This window comes from Ambystoma mexicanum, chromosome 10 (genome assembly GCF_040938575.1).
Source record: "Ambystoma mexicanum isolate Mex_15411 chromosome 10, UKY_AmexF1_1, whole genome shotgun sequence".
Taxonomy (NCBI): domain Eukaryota; kingdom Metazoa; phylum Chordata; class Amphibia; order Caudata; family Ambystomatidae; genus Ambystoma; species Ambystoma mexicanum.
Genome location: NC_090932.1, coordinates 291,904,464 through 291,918,005, shown reverse-complemented (window position 1 = coordinate 291,918,005; position 13,542 = coordinate 291,904,464). Strand labels below are relative to the sequence as shown.

At 44.6% G+C, this 13,542-nt stretch overlaps 1 protein-coding gene across 3 annotated transcripts in view; it reads right to left on the bottom strand.

Annotated features, from left to right (window-relative positions):
• Positions 1 to 13,542, bottom strand: part of UGGT1 (UDP-glucose glycoprotein glucosyltransferase 1) — a 2,047,742-nt gene that overhangs the window by 86,087 nt on the left and 1,948,113 nt on the right. For all 3 annotated transcript variants that reach the window (XM_069617855.1, XM_069617854.1, XM_069617856.1), the window contains one exon: positions 12,227 to 12,341. In XM_069617855.1, the coding sequence (XP_069473956.1) occupies positions 12,227 to 12,341 (115 nt within the window). The remainder of the gene's footprint in view (positions 1 to 12,226; positions 12,342 to 13,542) is intronic.

The window sequence follows — 13,542 nt, the reverse complement described above, 5'->3', positions numbered from 1 at the left end:
GGTGAAATCTGTGATTTCTATAAGTTCAGGGAGAAACCCAACTCGTGTAGCAGCAAGCAAGTGTCCTCAAGGTGCCTCGAAACTTGTCCTGGTGACCGAGCCCAGATAAGTCAGTTGTCCAAGTATGGTAATACGAAGACGACGGATCTCCTGAGATGGGTCATTACTGCTGCCATCAGCTTGGTAAAAACCAGGGTGCAGAGGTCAAGCCAAAAGGCAGCACCATGAACTGGTAATGTGCATCCCCAATGACTAACCTCAGGAATTGCCTGAGTTTCCTGTAGCTAGGCAATCGGAAATAGGCATCCTAAAGGTCAAGTGACACCAGACAGTCTTGGAACTGTACAGCCTGGACAATCTCCCCTCAACATCACCATCCTGTGTCTTTCCTCAATAACTTGTTGTTAGGGAGAATTCTCTTATAAGGCTAATTTCCCAAACCCAGTGAGTCCCCCAGCAGCTTTGCTGGATTTTTTTTTTCTTTTTTCTCCTGCTAAGAGTGAGGTGAGACTCTTTTACACACACTCTTAGGCATGATTTGAGATATGCCTTTGACTTGTTATGTTCTTACGGGCTTGCTTTTTACTCCATAGGGTATCATCTGTTTTTGTGTATGTGTTACACAGCACCCTCAGTGCAGTAACACAGGGGTGTCATAGAGACCCCTAAACATAGACTCCATACCCTGGGACTGACTACTGTCTCCCAGGGCATGTAAAGTCTCCATTGACTTTACTAGTGCTAAATTGTGAACACCGGTTGGGTCTTTTTGCCAGAACTCAGTTCTAAAATGGCGTTCGTGTCGGTCTCTGTAACTCTGACCAGGGTCGAGCCCTTTGTTCCACTTTTTGACGGGCTTCTCCACAGAAGCCCCCCAAATGGTGCCACTCTGTCTGGGTTCCACGGGAAGGGTGGGAAGGAGAATTGGCACCCTGGACTGAGTTGCCTTGGCAACTCAAGTCGCTCACCACTTAGCATGTTTGAGTGACAGCTAGGCTGTTGAATGGGTTTTTTTTTGTTGCATAAAAGCAGGGCCTTTGGGACTGGAACTTCAGAAGTCGCCACAGGACCTAAGAATCCGAAGAGGGAAGAAGCTGAGCCATCTGCAACGACGACACCACCGGTGGAGCCCTGCTGCAACAAACTCACCACTTTCCCAACGACAAGAGAAGATCTCCTGCTGGACGAGTTCTCTTCCTCTGAGCTGGTGGGATCACTTTCGCCTTCCAAAGATGTCTCTTGGTCGAATCACCTGTGCCAAGCACCCCGGCAGCCGGATAGCCAAGCTTCACCATTTTGACCGTGAATAAAAGGAATGCACCTTTTAACCGACGAACTCCGCGGCTGGTTTAATTCCTGTGCAGTGCATCGACTCCAGGTTTCCTCCTCGACGAGATCCTCTCTTCCCCTGGTCAGGACAACGAACTGCAACCACTGCCAGGAACCATTGCCACCACTGGAGCTTCCTCTCTCTTTAAGGTACTGTGTTCCACCTGGCCTACCTTTCTTCGGATTGCTAAAGGTGACCCTTAAATCCTTGGCTTTCCAACTGGGTTGGCCCCAGACCTTCTAACTTTGTCTTTTGAACCACCCCAACCTCTTTTGAACATTTCTACAAAGACTTGAAAGCATTGCTAAACCGTGTGATCTTGGGAACATCTCGCCTTGCTCCATTTAAAGTGGGCCTGGCCTATGAACTTTGGCTCTACAGTATACCCTGCCTTCAATAACTTGATTTTGTTTCCTAAAAGTGTTGTGAACTGTTTTATTTCTATGCTCTGCCTTTTTCTCTCCCTTTAACTTAACTATTGGAGTGCCATCTAGGTTACGCGCTCACATCTGTTTTAACAAATAGTGGTGTTTTAACCCCGACTTATCTAATAGTTATCAAGGGAGGGTTTGATACTTTGACTGACTGTGTCTTAACTTGCTTTTGATTTAGAGTGCTAGTGTATTGCTTAAAGTGTGTTTTAAATAAAGAATTATATACTTTTGATACAAAGCTCTGGTCATTGTTTGTTTGCTCTACTGTGTTTTTGGCCCTATTGTGTATACTCTACACACTGCCCTGCTCTTCTTGAGAGAGGTCTGACTGCTCAGCCACAGCTACCAGGTAACTATGGGTGGTGCAGACTGCTACCAATTGGGTTCACTGCTTACTCCTGTAGTCTTAATCTTCTTGAAGTGTTCCCCAAGGGAACTGCATGGATTCTGCCTAACACTGGTGTAAAGCGGTGGGATTTGTATTGAGTATACATTTTAGAGTGTTTCTAAATACTTTGGTTCAACTAACCACAAAGCCTACCACTGTAAAGGTTATTTTTTTAACAAGTCAACTATGGCAAGTTACAGCCAGGAGTCCCTTTCTGCAAAAACTGCTGATTGTTTAAGAGTTCTTTTTAGACATAAAGATCTTCCTGTAAAAGGCAAGGAAATGGAATTGATAGAAAGATTGTTAGAAAACCAAAGTCTGGGTAGTGGTTCAGAGGAGCCTACCTCCCCAGCACATGTAGACAACAGTGATGAAGGTAATATGGATCAAAGTATTGATAATATTGTTGTAGAATCAGAAGAGGAAAGTAAGACTAATGTAACTGTCCCCACTGGCCCTCTGCCTGCTCTAGTACCGCAGCCTGTGTCTACTGGGCCTTTGTCAGGTCCCACACTAAGTCCTGCATTCATTGAACTAGAAAAAATGAGGCTTGAATTAGAGTTCAAAATAATTTGTGCCCAATCTGAACAAAAGCACTAAGAACTAAGGCTCAGGGAAATGGAGTTCAAACATGAGCTAGCTTCTCTCTCCGGATCCTCTAGGAGTTCCAGTCCCAAAAAGACCCTGGATGCTTAAAGAGATTGTGGGTATGTATGAACCTAAGTTGGATGTGTTGGATTGGTTGGCTATGTTTGAATATAATCATGTGCTCCAGGACATCACAGGGAATCAGTTGCTTCATTGGCTGTTCTCTAGGCTCCCTCCTATTGCATCTGATGTGGTAATGGAGTTGGGGGAGGTGGATAGGATGGACTATGAATGTGTGAAGCTAGCTTTAATAGCTAGGTTTGGGAAGACCCCTTCCCCGTACCTTAAGAGGTTTAGGACCCTCAAAAAGCATGATGGTACCCCTTGGGCTACCTGGGTGAGTGACAGTTTGAAGAACTTAGAGGGATGGATTAAGGGTTACAGAGTGAACACTTATGAGGGAATGAGAAATCTTGTGATGTTGGAGTCAATTTATGATGCCTGCTCTCCTGAGCTCAGACAACACTTAGCTGATTCAAAGGAATTAGATTCAAAGAAGCTAGCTAAGGCTGCTGACTTGTGGGTTGCCAACATGGCTAGTCACAAGGATTCTGGGGCAACTCAGAAAAAGGATGAGGGGAAACAGCCTAAAAAGGACTCCAAAGAGAATTCAAATAATTCCAATTCCAAAGAGGTCCCCAAACAAAACCATAAGGGTAAGCCACAAGGGAAACCAAATCAGGCTAGTGTACCTTCGGTCCCAGACCAGAAGGAGGTCAGAGCAAGCCACCATTTCAGAAAGCATTTGGAACATGCTATGCTTGTAAGGCTACTGGCCATGTGAAAGGGGATCCCAGATGTAAGGGTAAACCTTCAGGGGTCCACACTATCTCCTTAGCCTTCGCTCCAGAGGAGGAAGTCCAAATGACAAGTGGAAACTTTCTATTACTAGCTGATGAACCCATAGGAGTCTAAGCTAGTGTTTCTTTAGTGTCCCTGGGGTTGTGGGAACAACAGAATTTAGATGTATATAATTCTAATCCAGATAATACTAAAGAGTATTATAAGGACAGTGTCCAGGTGAATGGTCAGGAGACTCCTGCCATTAGGGACACTGGGGCCAGCATAACTGTGGAGGATGACTCTTTTTTTCAAGGCAGAGGATGTTGCTAAGGCACCCAAACGCCTGACCAAGTTAGCTGGAGGGCCTGTGCAGATGTGTCCCCAGTTACCAGTTCTCATTCAGTGCAATGATATGACTGTGAAGATACCTATCAGTGTACAATGTGAGGTGCCAGGAAGGGGTCTGTTGGGAAATGACCTGAAATCGCTTGGAGTAGTGTCACATACCCCCAGACCTCCTAGTAAAAGGTTACAGGAGCTAACCAGACCTGCAAGGGAGAAAACCTTGAGAGTTCCTCCCAAGGAGATGATGGAAAAAGAAATCACTCCTACTCCACTGGAACTACTTACTGCTATAGCTGAAAAACCAGAAGCAAAGGGGAACCCCAAGACTTCTAATAGGAAACCAGCGGAAGCACTCCAGTACTTCCAACAAGGACTTCCCCTAGGTTGTCCAAAGTTACACCTGTAACTCCACCTCCAGCTGAGGCTGAGAGGGAGATACAACCCTGTGTGGTTCAACTAGACTCTGAAGAAGAGCTAGTAGGAGGCCAAGAACTTATTGGAGATCCTGCTGACCATCCTGAGCTGGAGTCTTTACTGGCAGAAGTTGGGCCCAGCAGATCAGCTTTTCGTAAGGGACAAAGAGAATGTCCAACTCTGGAAGGTCTTCGCCACCAGGCAGCTTCTCAGGCTGATGGGCAAGAGCCTGGGAAGTATAGGTTGCACTGGGAAGATGGCCTCTTCTACAGTGAACCGACCAAGTCTGCACCTGGAGACTACAAACGACTTGTAGTACCTCAAGAAAACAGACTTCAGTTTTGCAAAAAGCCCATGAGATTCCTTTGGCTGTTCACTTGAGTTTCAAGAAGACCAAGGAAAGGCCCTCACTCTACTTTTATTTGCCAACGATGGGGGCTGAGGTAGATAAGTTCTGCAGGAGCTGCCACACCTGCCAAACTTCTAGTAAGAGTGGTCCCAAGAATGTGGCACTTTTAGTGCCTCTCCCAGTGGTGGGAGTCCCATTTGAGAGGGTAGGGATTGACATTGTTGGTCCCCTTGATCCTCCAACTTCCTCAGGCAACAGGTTTATCCTTGTTGTAGTAGACCATGCTACTAGGTACCCTGAGGCAATTCCTATGAGGACTGTTACAGCTCAGGCTGTGGCTAAGGCCCTCCTTGGTATTTTTACCAGGTTTGGGTTTCCTAAGGAGGTAATCTCTGACAGGGGGTCACATTCTATGTCCCACTACATGAAAGCCATGTGGAAAAACTGTGGAGATACCTACAAGTTCTCGACCGCCTACCACCCACAGACAAATGGATTAGTTGAAAGGTTTAATAGGACAATGAAGAGCATGATAGGTGCTTTAGAAAAAACCCTTAAAAGAAAGTGGGACCTTCTACTGCCATGCCTTCTCTTTGCTTATAGTGAAGTCTCTGAGGAGGGAGTAGGTTATAGTCCCTTTGAACTTCTTTATGGCCATCCAGTCAGAGGTCCATTGGCCCTGATTAAGGAGGGGTTGGAGAGTGCTCCTTCCCCCAAGCCAGTCAGAGTGACTGCCTATGTAATAGGACTCCGGAGGAGAATGTCACAGATGATGGCTCAAGCTAGTGATAACTTGAAGGCTGGTCAAGCTTTGATCAAGCATTGGCATGATCAAAAGGCTAACATGGTTGAGTTCACTCAAGACTAGCTAGTTCTTGTTATGATTCCAACAAGGCAGAGGGCCTTGTAAGACAAAGGGATGGGACCCTTCAAGGTTGTGAGGAAACCTGGAGAGTTGAACTATCTGGTGGACTTGGGCAATCCCAAGGAGGCTCCCAGAGTGTTCCACATCAACAGACTAAAAGCGTATGTCTCTAGACCTGAAGTAGGAGCCTTGCTTCTAGCTTCAGCAGCAGGGGAAGAAGAGAGGGAACCTCTCCCTGATCTCCTCAGAGGCTTACCTTTGGATGAAAAGATTGAAGGAGTTACTCTCTCTTCATATCTGACACCTGAGCAACAAGAGGAGTGCAAATCTATGTTAAATCAGTTTGCCTCCCTGTTCTCACTTTCACCAGGCTTGACCCCTTGGGGCCAGCATAATATACTCACTGGTGACTGTCTGCCAGTAAAAAGCAGAGGGTACAGAATGTCAGAACATGTAAGAGCCCACATCAAAGGAGAGGTCAGCAAGATGCTTGACCTTGGGGTAATAGAGCCCTCTACTAGTCCATGGTCTAGCCCAGTTGTGTTAGTACCAAAGGCAGGATCCAAAGAATTGAGATTCTGTGTGGACTATAGAGCTCTTAATGCACTCACCAAGACTAATGTCCATCCTTTGCCAAGGACAGATGAGTTAGTGGATAGACTTGGTTCAGTCAAGTACCTCAGCACATTTGATCTGACATAAGGCTATTGGCAAATAGCCCTGACAGACCATGCCAAGGAGAAAACTGCATTTTCTACCCCAGTTGGCTTATACCAATTTAAGGTTATGCCTTTTGGACTGAAAAATGCACCTGCTACATTCCAAAGGATGGTACACCAGGTTCTGGCTGGGATGGAGGACTTCTGCATGGCATACTTGGATGACATTGCAGTGTTCAGCCACAACGGGGAAGAGCATGTTGACCAGCTAGTACATGTTTTGCAGGCTCTAAAGCAGGCCAATCTGACCATAAAGGAAAGTAAATGCCAGACTGGACAGAGTAAAGTGGTCTACCTTGGACATGAGGTAGGAGGTGGTGAAATAAGGCCCTTGCCCAGTAAGATTGAAGCTGTGCAAAATTGGACAACACCTACTACTCAGACCCAGGTGAGAGCCTTCTTAGGTCTCACTGGGTACTACAGGAATTTCATAGAGAACTATGGGACCATAGCTTCTCCACTGAATGTGATCTCCTCTCCTAAATTCCCTAAAAGGTCAAATGGAATGAGGAGTGCAATCTGGCCTTTGAAAACCTGAAGAAAGCCCTTTGTCAAGCTCCAGTGCTAAGAGCTCCTGACTACCACCAAACTTTCATTGTACAGACAGATGCTTCTAATGCAGGTATAGGTGCAGTACTTAGTCAACTGGATGGGAAAGGTAGGGAACACCCCATTTGCTTCATCAGTAGAAAACTGAAGGAACCTGAGACAAGGTGGGCAACCATTGAAAGAGAGTGTTTTGCTATTGTGTGGGCTCTGAAGAAGTTTAGGCCATACTTGTATGGTTCTACTTTTGTTATTCAGACTGACCACCAACCCTTGAGATGGTTAATGCAAATGAAAGGGGAAAACCGAAAACTATTGAGATGGTCAATCTGCCTTCAGGGGTTTGATTTCACCATTGTGCACAGGTCAGGGTGTCACCACCAAAATGCTGATGGTCTCTCTAGGATGTTTTTAACTGACTAGAGGTAAGAGATTAATCCAGGAGTGGATTCAATCTCCTCCTGTCCCTTAGTCTGGGGGGGGGGGGCGACGGGGTGGGGGCGAGTGTTAGGGAGAATTCTCTTATACGGCTAATTTCCCAAACCTAGTGAGTCCCCCAGCAGCTTTACTGGATTTTTGGGGTTTGTTTTTTTCTCCTGCTAAGAGTGAGACTCTTTTACACCCACTCTTAGGCATGATTTGTCGTATGTCTTTGACTTGTTATGTGCTTATGGGCTATGTGGTTGCTTTTTACTCCATAGGGTATCATCTGTTTTTGTGTATGTGTTACACAGCACCCTCAGTGCAGTAACACAGGGGTGTCATAGTGACCCCCAAACATAGACTCCATACCCTGGGACTAACTATTGTCTCCCAGGGCATGTAAAGTCTCCATTGACTTTACTAGTCCTAAATTGTGAACGGAACCAGTACAAACCATCATATTGTGGAAGTACTGGAAGGGGTTAATTAGATTGCCCCTGGGTCTGTTTCCAAGGGGGCACTGTCCAGTCCCCCCTTGTCGAGTTTCTGGCTTGTGGCAGTGGTTACCATGCAAAATATTCCACCGGAATATTCTCTATGGGATTTTTCCATTGATTTTAAACGCACCACTTTTTGGTGCAATGTTAAAGATACCGCCGGTTTATTTATTTAATATTAAATCACTGGTTGGGTCTTTTTGCCAGAACTCGGTTCTAAAATGGCGTTTGTGTCCGTCTCTGTAACTCTGACCAAGGTCGAGCCCTTTGTTCCACTTTTTGGCGGGCTTCTCCACAGAAGCCCTCCAAATGGTGCCACTCTGTCTGGGTTCCACAGGAGGGGTGGGGAGGGGAACTGGCCCCCTGGACTGAGTTGCCTTGGCAACTCAAGTCGCACTCTGTTCTGATTGGCCCAGTGGTGAGCCGCCCGGCTCACCACTTAGCATGTTTGAGTGACAGCTAGGCTGTGGAATGATTTTTTTTGTTGCATAAAAGCAGGGCCTTTAGGACTGGAACTTCAGAAGTCGCCACAGGACCTAAGAATCCGAAGAGGGAAGAAGATGAGCCCTCTGCAACGACGACACCACCGGTGGAGCCCTGCTGCAACAAACTCACCACTTTCCCAACGACAAGAGAAGATCTCCTGCTGGACAAGTCTTCTTCCTCTGAGTTGGTGGGATCAACCAGTTCGCCCCTTTCGCCTTCGAAAGACGTCTCTTGGTCGAATCACCCGTGCCAAGCACCCCGGCGGCCGGATAGCCAAGCTTCACCACTTTGACCGCGAATAAAAGGAACGTACCTTTTAACCAACAAACTCTGCGGCTGGTTTCATCCCTGTGCAGTGCATCGACTCCTAGTTTCCTCCTCGACGAGATCCTCTCTTCCCCTGGTCGGGACAACGAACTGCAACCACCTCCAGGAACCACTACCACCGCTGGAGCTTCCTCTCTCTTTAAGGTACTGTGTTCCACCTGGCCTCCCTTTCTTCGGATTGCTAAAGGTGACCCTTAAATCCTTGGCTTTCCAACTGGGTTGGCCCCAGACCTTCTAACTTTGTCGTTTGAACCACCCCAACCTCTTTTGAACATTTCTACAAAGACTTGAAAGCATTGCTAAACCGTGTAATCTTGGGCACATCTCGCCTTGCTCTATTTAAAGTGGGCCTGGCCTATGAACTTTGGCTCTATAGCATACCCTGCCTTCAATAACTTGATTTTGTCTCCTAAAAGTGTTGGGAATTGTTTTATTTATATGCTCTGTCTTTTTCTCTCCCTTTAACTTAACTATTGGAGTGCCATCTAGGTTACGCGCTCACATCTGTTTTAACAAATCGTGGTGTTTTAACCCTGACTTATCTAATGGTTATCAAGGGAGGTGTTGATACTTTACCTGACTGTGTTTTAACTTGCTTTTGATTTAGAGTGCTAGTGTATTGCTTAAAGTGTGTTTTAAATAAAGAAGTATATACTTTTGATACAAAGCTCTGGTCAGTGTTTGTTTGCTCTACTGTGTTTTTGGCCCCATTGTGTATACTCTACATACTGCCCTACTCTTCTTGAGAGAGGTCTGACTGCTCAGCCACAGCTACCAGGTAAATCTGGGTGGTGCAGACTGCTACCAATTGGGTTTACTGCTTACTCCTGTAGTCTTAATCTTCTTGCAGTGTTCCCCAAGGGAACTGCACAGGATTCTGCCCAACACTTGTTCAAGGCTCTGAGGCCCATGATGGAAGGCCCCCTCCCCACTTTCTTGAGAACCAGGAAGTATCAGGAATACCGGCCCAAGCCTCTTTTCTCAGCTGGCACCTCCTCTACTGTTCCCCTCATAAGAAGGGCTTCCAGCTCCTCCTGGAGCGCCCATTCCGGCTCTTGGGAGGGTGTTGGAGCTTTGGCATGTGATTGTTTTACAAATGGTAGGCAGTAGCTTACCTCGACCAACTGATGAGACCCTTCCATTTGTCATAAAACCGGGAGATTCTTCCTCCAAACGGAAATGCATTGGGGGGTAGGTGTGGTGGAGGGGGACCTGAAATAGGTTTTTGTGGCGCGGGTGTCGTCAAACTGACAGCTGGAGTCGTCTGCCTCAACCTTTCTCTGCCTCTCCTTGGCAATGGGTATCTACGCTGCCACTGCTTGACCTGTGGAAGCTGTGTCCTTCTTGGGAAGTTGCAGTAATAAATCACATCTCTCTATTAACTACTCAAGGCGGCCATTAGCATAAATATGATAAAAACATTTGCTTAGCCATGAGAAGATTAAGAGGAGTCATCCGGATACTGTTAACTAGAACTTCTGATCGGTCTACAATCGCAGGGCTACTTAAGGAAGAAAAGCAACTGTTTTCTGTCTGGTTAAAGCAATATCACAACCACAAGAAAAAAGAGAAGTGGCAGAATCACGGTTCACACGGGGGATAATAAACGATTTTGCCAACTAGTCAGGTCTCAGGCAAGTCTTTCGCTAATGTTTGGTAATGTGACCTCTGATAGCTGGGCTGTACTATTAATAATACACTGGGGTAAAACCCTGGCTGCTACTTTTACAGTTGATTTGAGTGCGGAACGTCAGCACTTTATCTTACCTTTGAGAGACTTGGTTAATATCTTAAGATGTTTGAAGAACTCCTGTACCCCTGGCCCAGATGGCACTTCCAAATATCTAATAAAAAAGATGACCCTGAATGGTGGGGCAAATTATTCTTCTGCCTAGTTTACTCTATTAGTCAGACTAATTTGATCCCTTTGACCTGGTGTGAAAGTGTTGTAGTGCCCATTCATAAAAAGGATCTAAATCAGACCCAAAAAAACTACAGGCTGCTGGTAATGCTTGAGGCACCTGCCAAAATATTCGACAGGGTCCTGCTATTAGGAATTAACATCTTGGGCAGAAGAGGCTAATCTGATACCCATGTACCAGACAGGTTTCATGAAGGGTGCTGGGTACATTGACCAACATACTCACGCTAGTTGACATAATTGATTATAACTGGGTGACGCTGATATCGGATTAACATATGTATCTTTAGTCGACTTATGCACCTAGGAACTTATTTTGATTAAAATCTTACATGGAATAATCATGCAACACAACTTGAAGTAAATGTGCAACAACTTACTGGGGCCATAAAACGATTTGCCAAAGATGACCTTTATTCTCTGGCTTCTTTGATCCACTTATATAAAACCAAGATGTGTTCCATCATTCTTTACGTTTCTGAGATTTGGGCACTTAAGCACACTGAGCAGTGAAAGGAAGTGTTTAAAAATCCTTATTTACTTGTCTATGTCCGTTTCAATTGAATTTGTACATCGTGAATTTTATCTGCCTATTATTTATAGTGCCATTCAAGTCAGTAGACCCAATCTTATGTTAAAAATACTTTTTGCCCCTCCAAGGACATTGCTGCACTGCACTTGTCTGTTAATCTGGAGTGTGACATCAGGTGGTACCACTTTAGTCATTCAGAAATTGTACAAAGATCTGTGCATTGGGTTTGAGCGGTTTGGCATTATATACTCTGAGTATCATTTTAGTAAACTTACAGCTAGCCTTAATGTGCAGATATACGGTGCTGACCTTGAACAATCTCTGGTGAATATATCCACCAAAACATTAGCTTGTGATTACATACATTGTTATTTGAATTTTCCATGCCTGGGATCTTATTTTGCATCATACCCGATAACCGAATTATACATAAATACTTAGGTATTCAATTAAAATTGGTCAGCACGATGAAGGTTTATGGGGACGGCAGACCATTGTAAGAACACACAGGCCTGTAGGATCTGTAGTTAAGAGGTCTTAGAATCTGTTGGGCATTTAATGCTAGTCTGTAACGCCTTAGCTGCATGGAAAAGATGTGCCTTATTAGTGAGTGTTATCAACGATATTCATTCAGATCCAAGTAGTGTTTGGGCTGAATATTTAAAAGGGAATAATATTAATTTGATCTACCATCTTACCAAAATGTGGGAAAGAATTTAACATTTTTGTACTTTCTTATGTTGAATATTGTAATCATCTCTCAAGTGGTCAATTGATTTTATATTATATTTGATGATTTTTTGTATTTACTGTGGATTTTTAATATGTGATTATTTATTGATGGCATTTATCACGTCTGACACGTGGTCAATTTTTATATTACAATTGATATATTGCTAGATTTACTGCGGATAATATTTTGTTATTTCTTGATGGTCTTTTCTAGGTCTGGATTTTAGGTTGTGCAACAAGTTTTTAAAATGCTATATTGTACTAATAAATAAAAATGACTGTATAAACTGGCATAAACCAGAGGGCATATGTATCATGATACACACCAAAGACCGATGGTGCCGATCCAACGAAGACATCTGCCACTAGAAATCTGAGCAAGGCTTGAACCCCAGAGTGTTCAGGAAGAGAAAGTTACTAAGCAATCGGTGAGAGGAAGGCATCCATTCGAAAAATGTGGCAAAAGCAAATCAAAACACACACACACCTGATCAAGATTGGAGAGACTGTTGGGGTCTTGGCTCAGCCCTTGGTATTGCCCTCGAAGTCGATCACCCGCTGCTATCTTACGGAACTTCTTAAGATCCACAACATACAGAGCACTATGACGTAAAAAAGAAATAGAGGTTTGCAAAACAGCAGCAGGTTGATTTACATGTTACTAGATACTTACCATTCTCACAACACAGTGCACACAATGTGGGACAATAAGCTGTGACAAATTCTCATTTTTCATAGACTTTTTTTAAACCAACAGATTGCAAATAATTTTTGCCATGAGAGAATTTCAAAAACTAGTAATCTGTGACAAAAACATAGCTTTGGATGTATTCTGTATTGTCCCTAATGTAAAGGGTGCAGCTTTACATATAGCTTTAAAATAGAATTGTCACAGGTAGAGAGAGAGAGAGAGAGAGTAACTCAAGGGTACACTGTGGCACGAATCAGACAATGAAGTGCAACTGAGGGCATAACAGTCTTTGAAGACAAGCATGTTTCAATTCCTCAAACCTTCTCTCCAAAAGTGTTCAGAGGCTTAATGACAACTCTGCAGAGGAAATAGTTTCCTGGACAAACCTCATCACTGCCTATAAAATGACCGAATGGGTGCATGTGCCTTTTACAATGATCTGTGTTTAGCCCAAAGGTCAAGTGCCGCATCCAAACAGGGCTGACTGAGTACTTCACCCTTTTGAGGGCAATACAAGGAACACCACTAAATTGGGGATCACAGAACATTTTTCAAACGCCTGTCTGTAGCTTTGAGGATATTTCTAAGATGAGGAATCCGTGGGAGGAAGGACTAACCCATCATAAAGAATATCACCAAAGAGAAGACGTTTGTTTTCAGACACAAGGAGGCACACTGCGGCTCCACTTGGTGTTATTGGTGCGCACACATCTCGATGTGATGTCATGGGCGGTGTAGATGTGGAGCCAGCTGCACCCCATAACCTCAGTTCCACCCACACTCAGCGGTAGGAGATAAATTCAAGAAGTTCTCAGTTATGTGTCATAATGGTGTAGATTGGGAGAGTGAAGCGCAATCTGTTGGAGGAAGGACTAACCAGAACCAACATTACTGAAGGTAAATAATGTGTTCTTCTAATGGATTCCTTCTTTCGACAGATTCCTCATCCCAGAAAGTCTCCCAAAGCAGCACATAACCTGTAGGAGGAAAGAGTGAATGGCCATCACCTACATTAGGAAGTTCTACAGCAATGCTTGACCAATGAGGGCTCCCAGATCCGACAAGACGTACAAGCAGTGATGTGTCAACAACCGAGAAACCACATTGCAAGG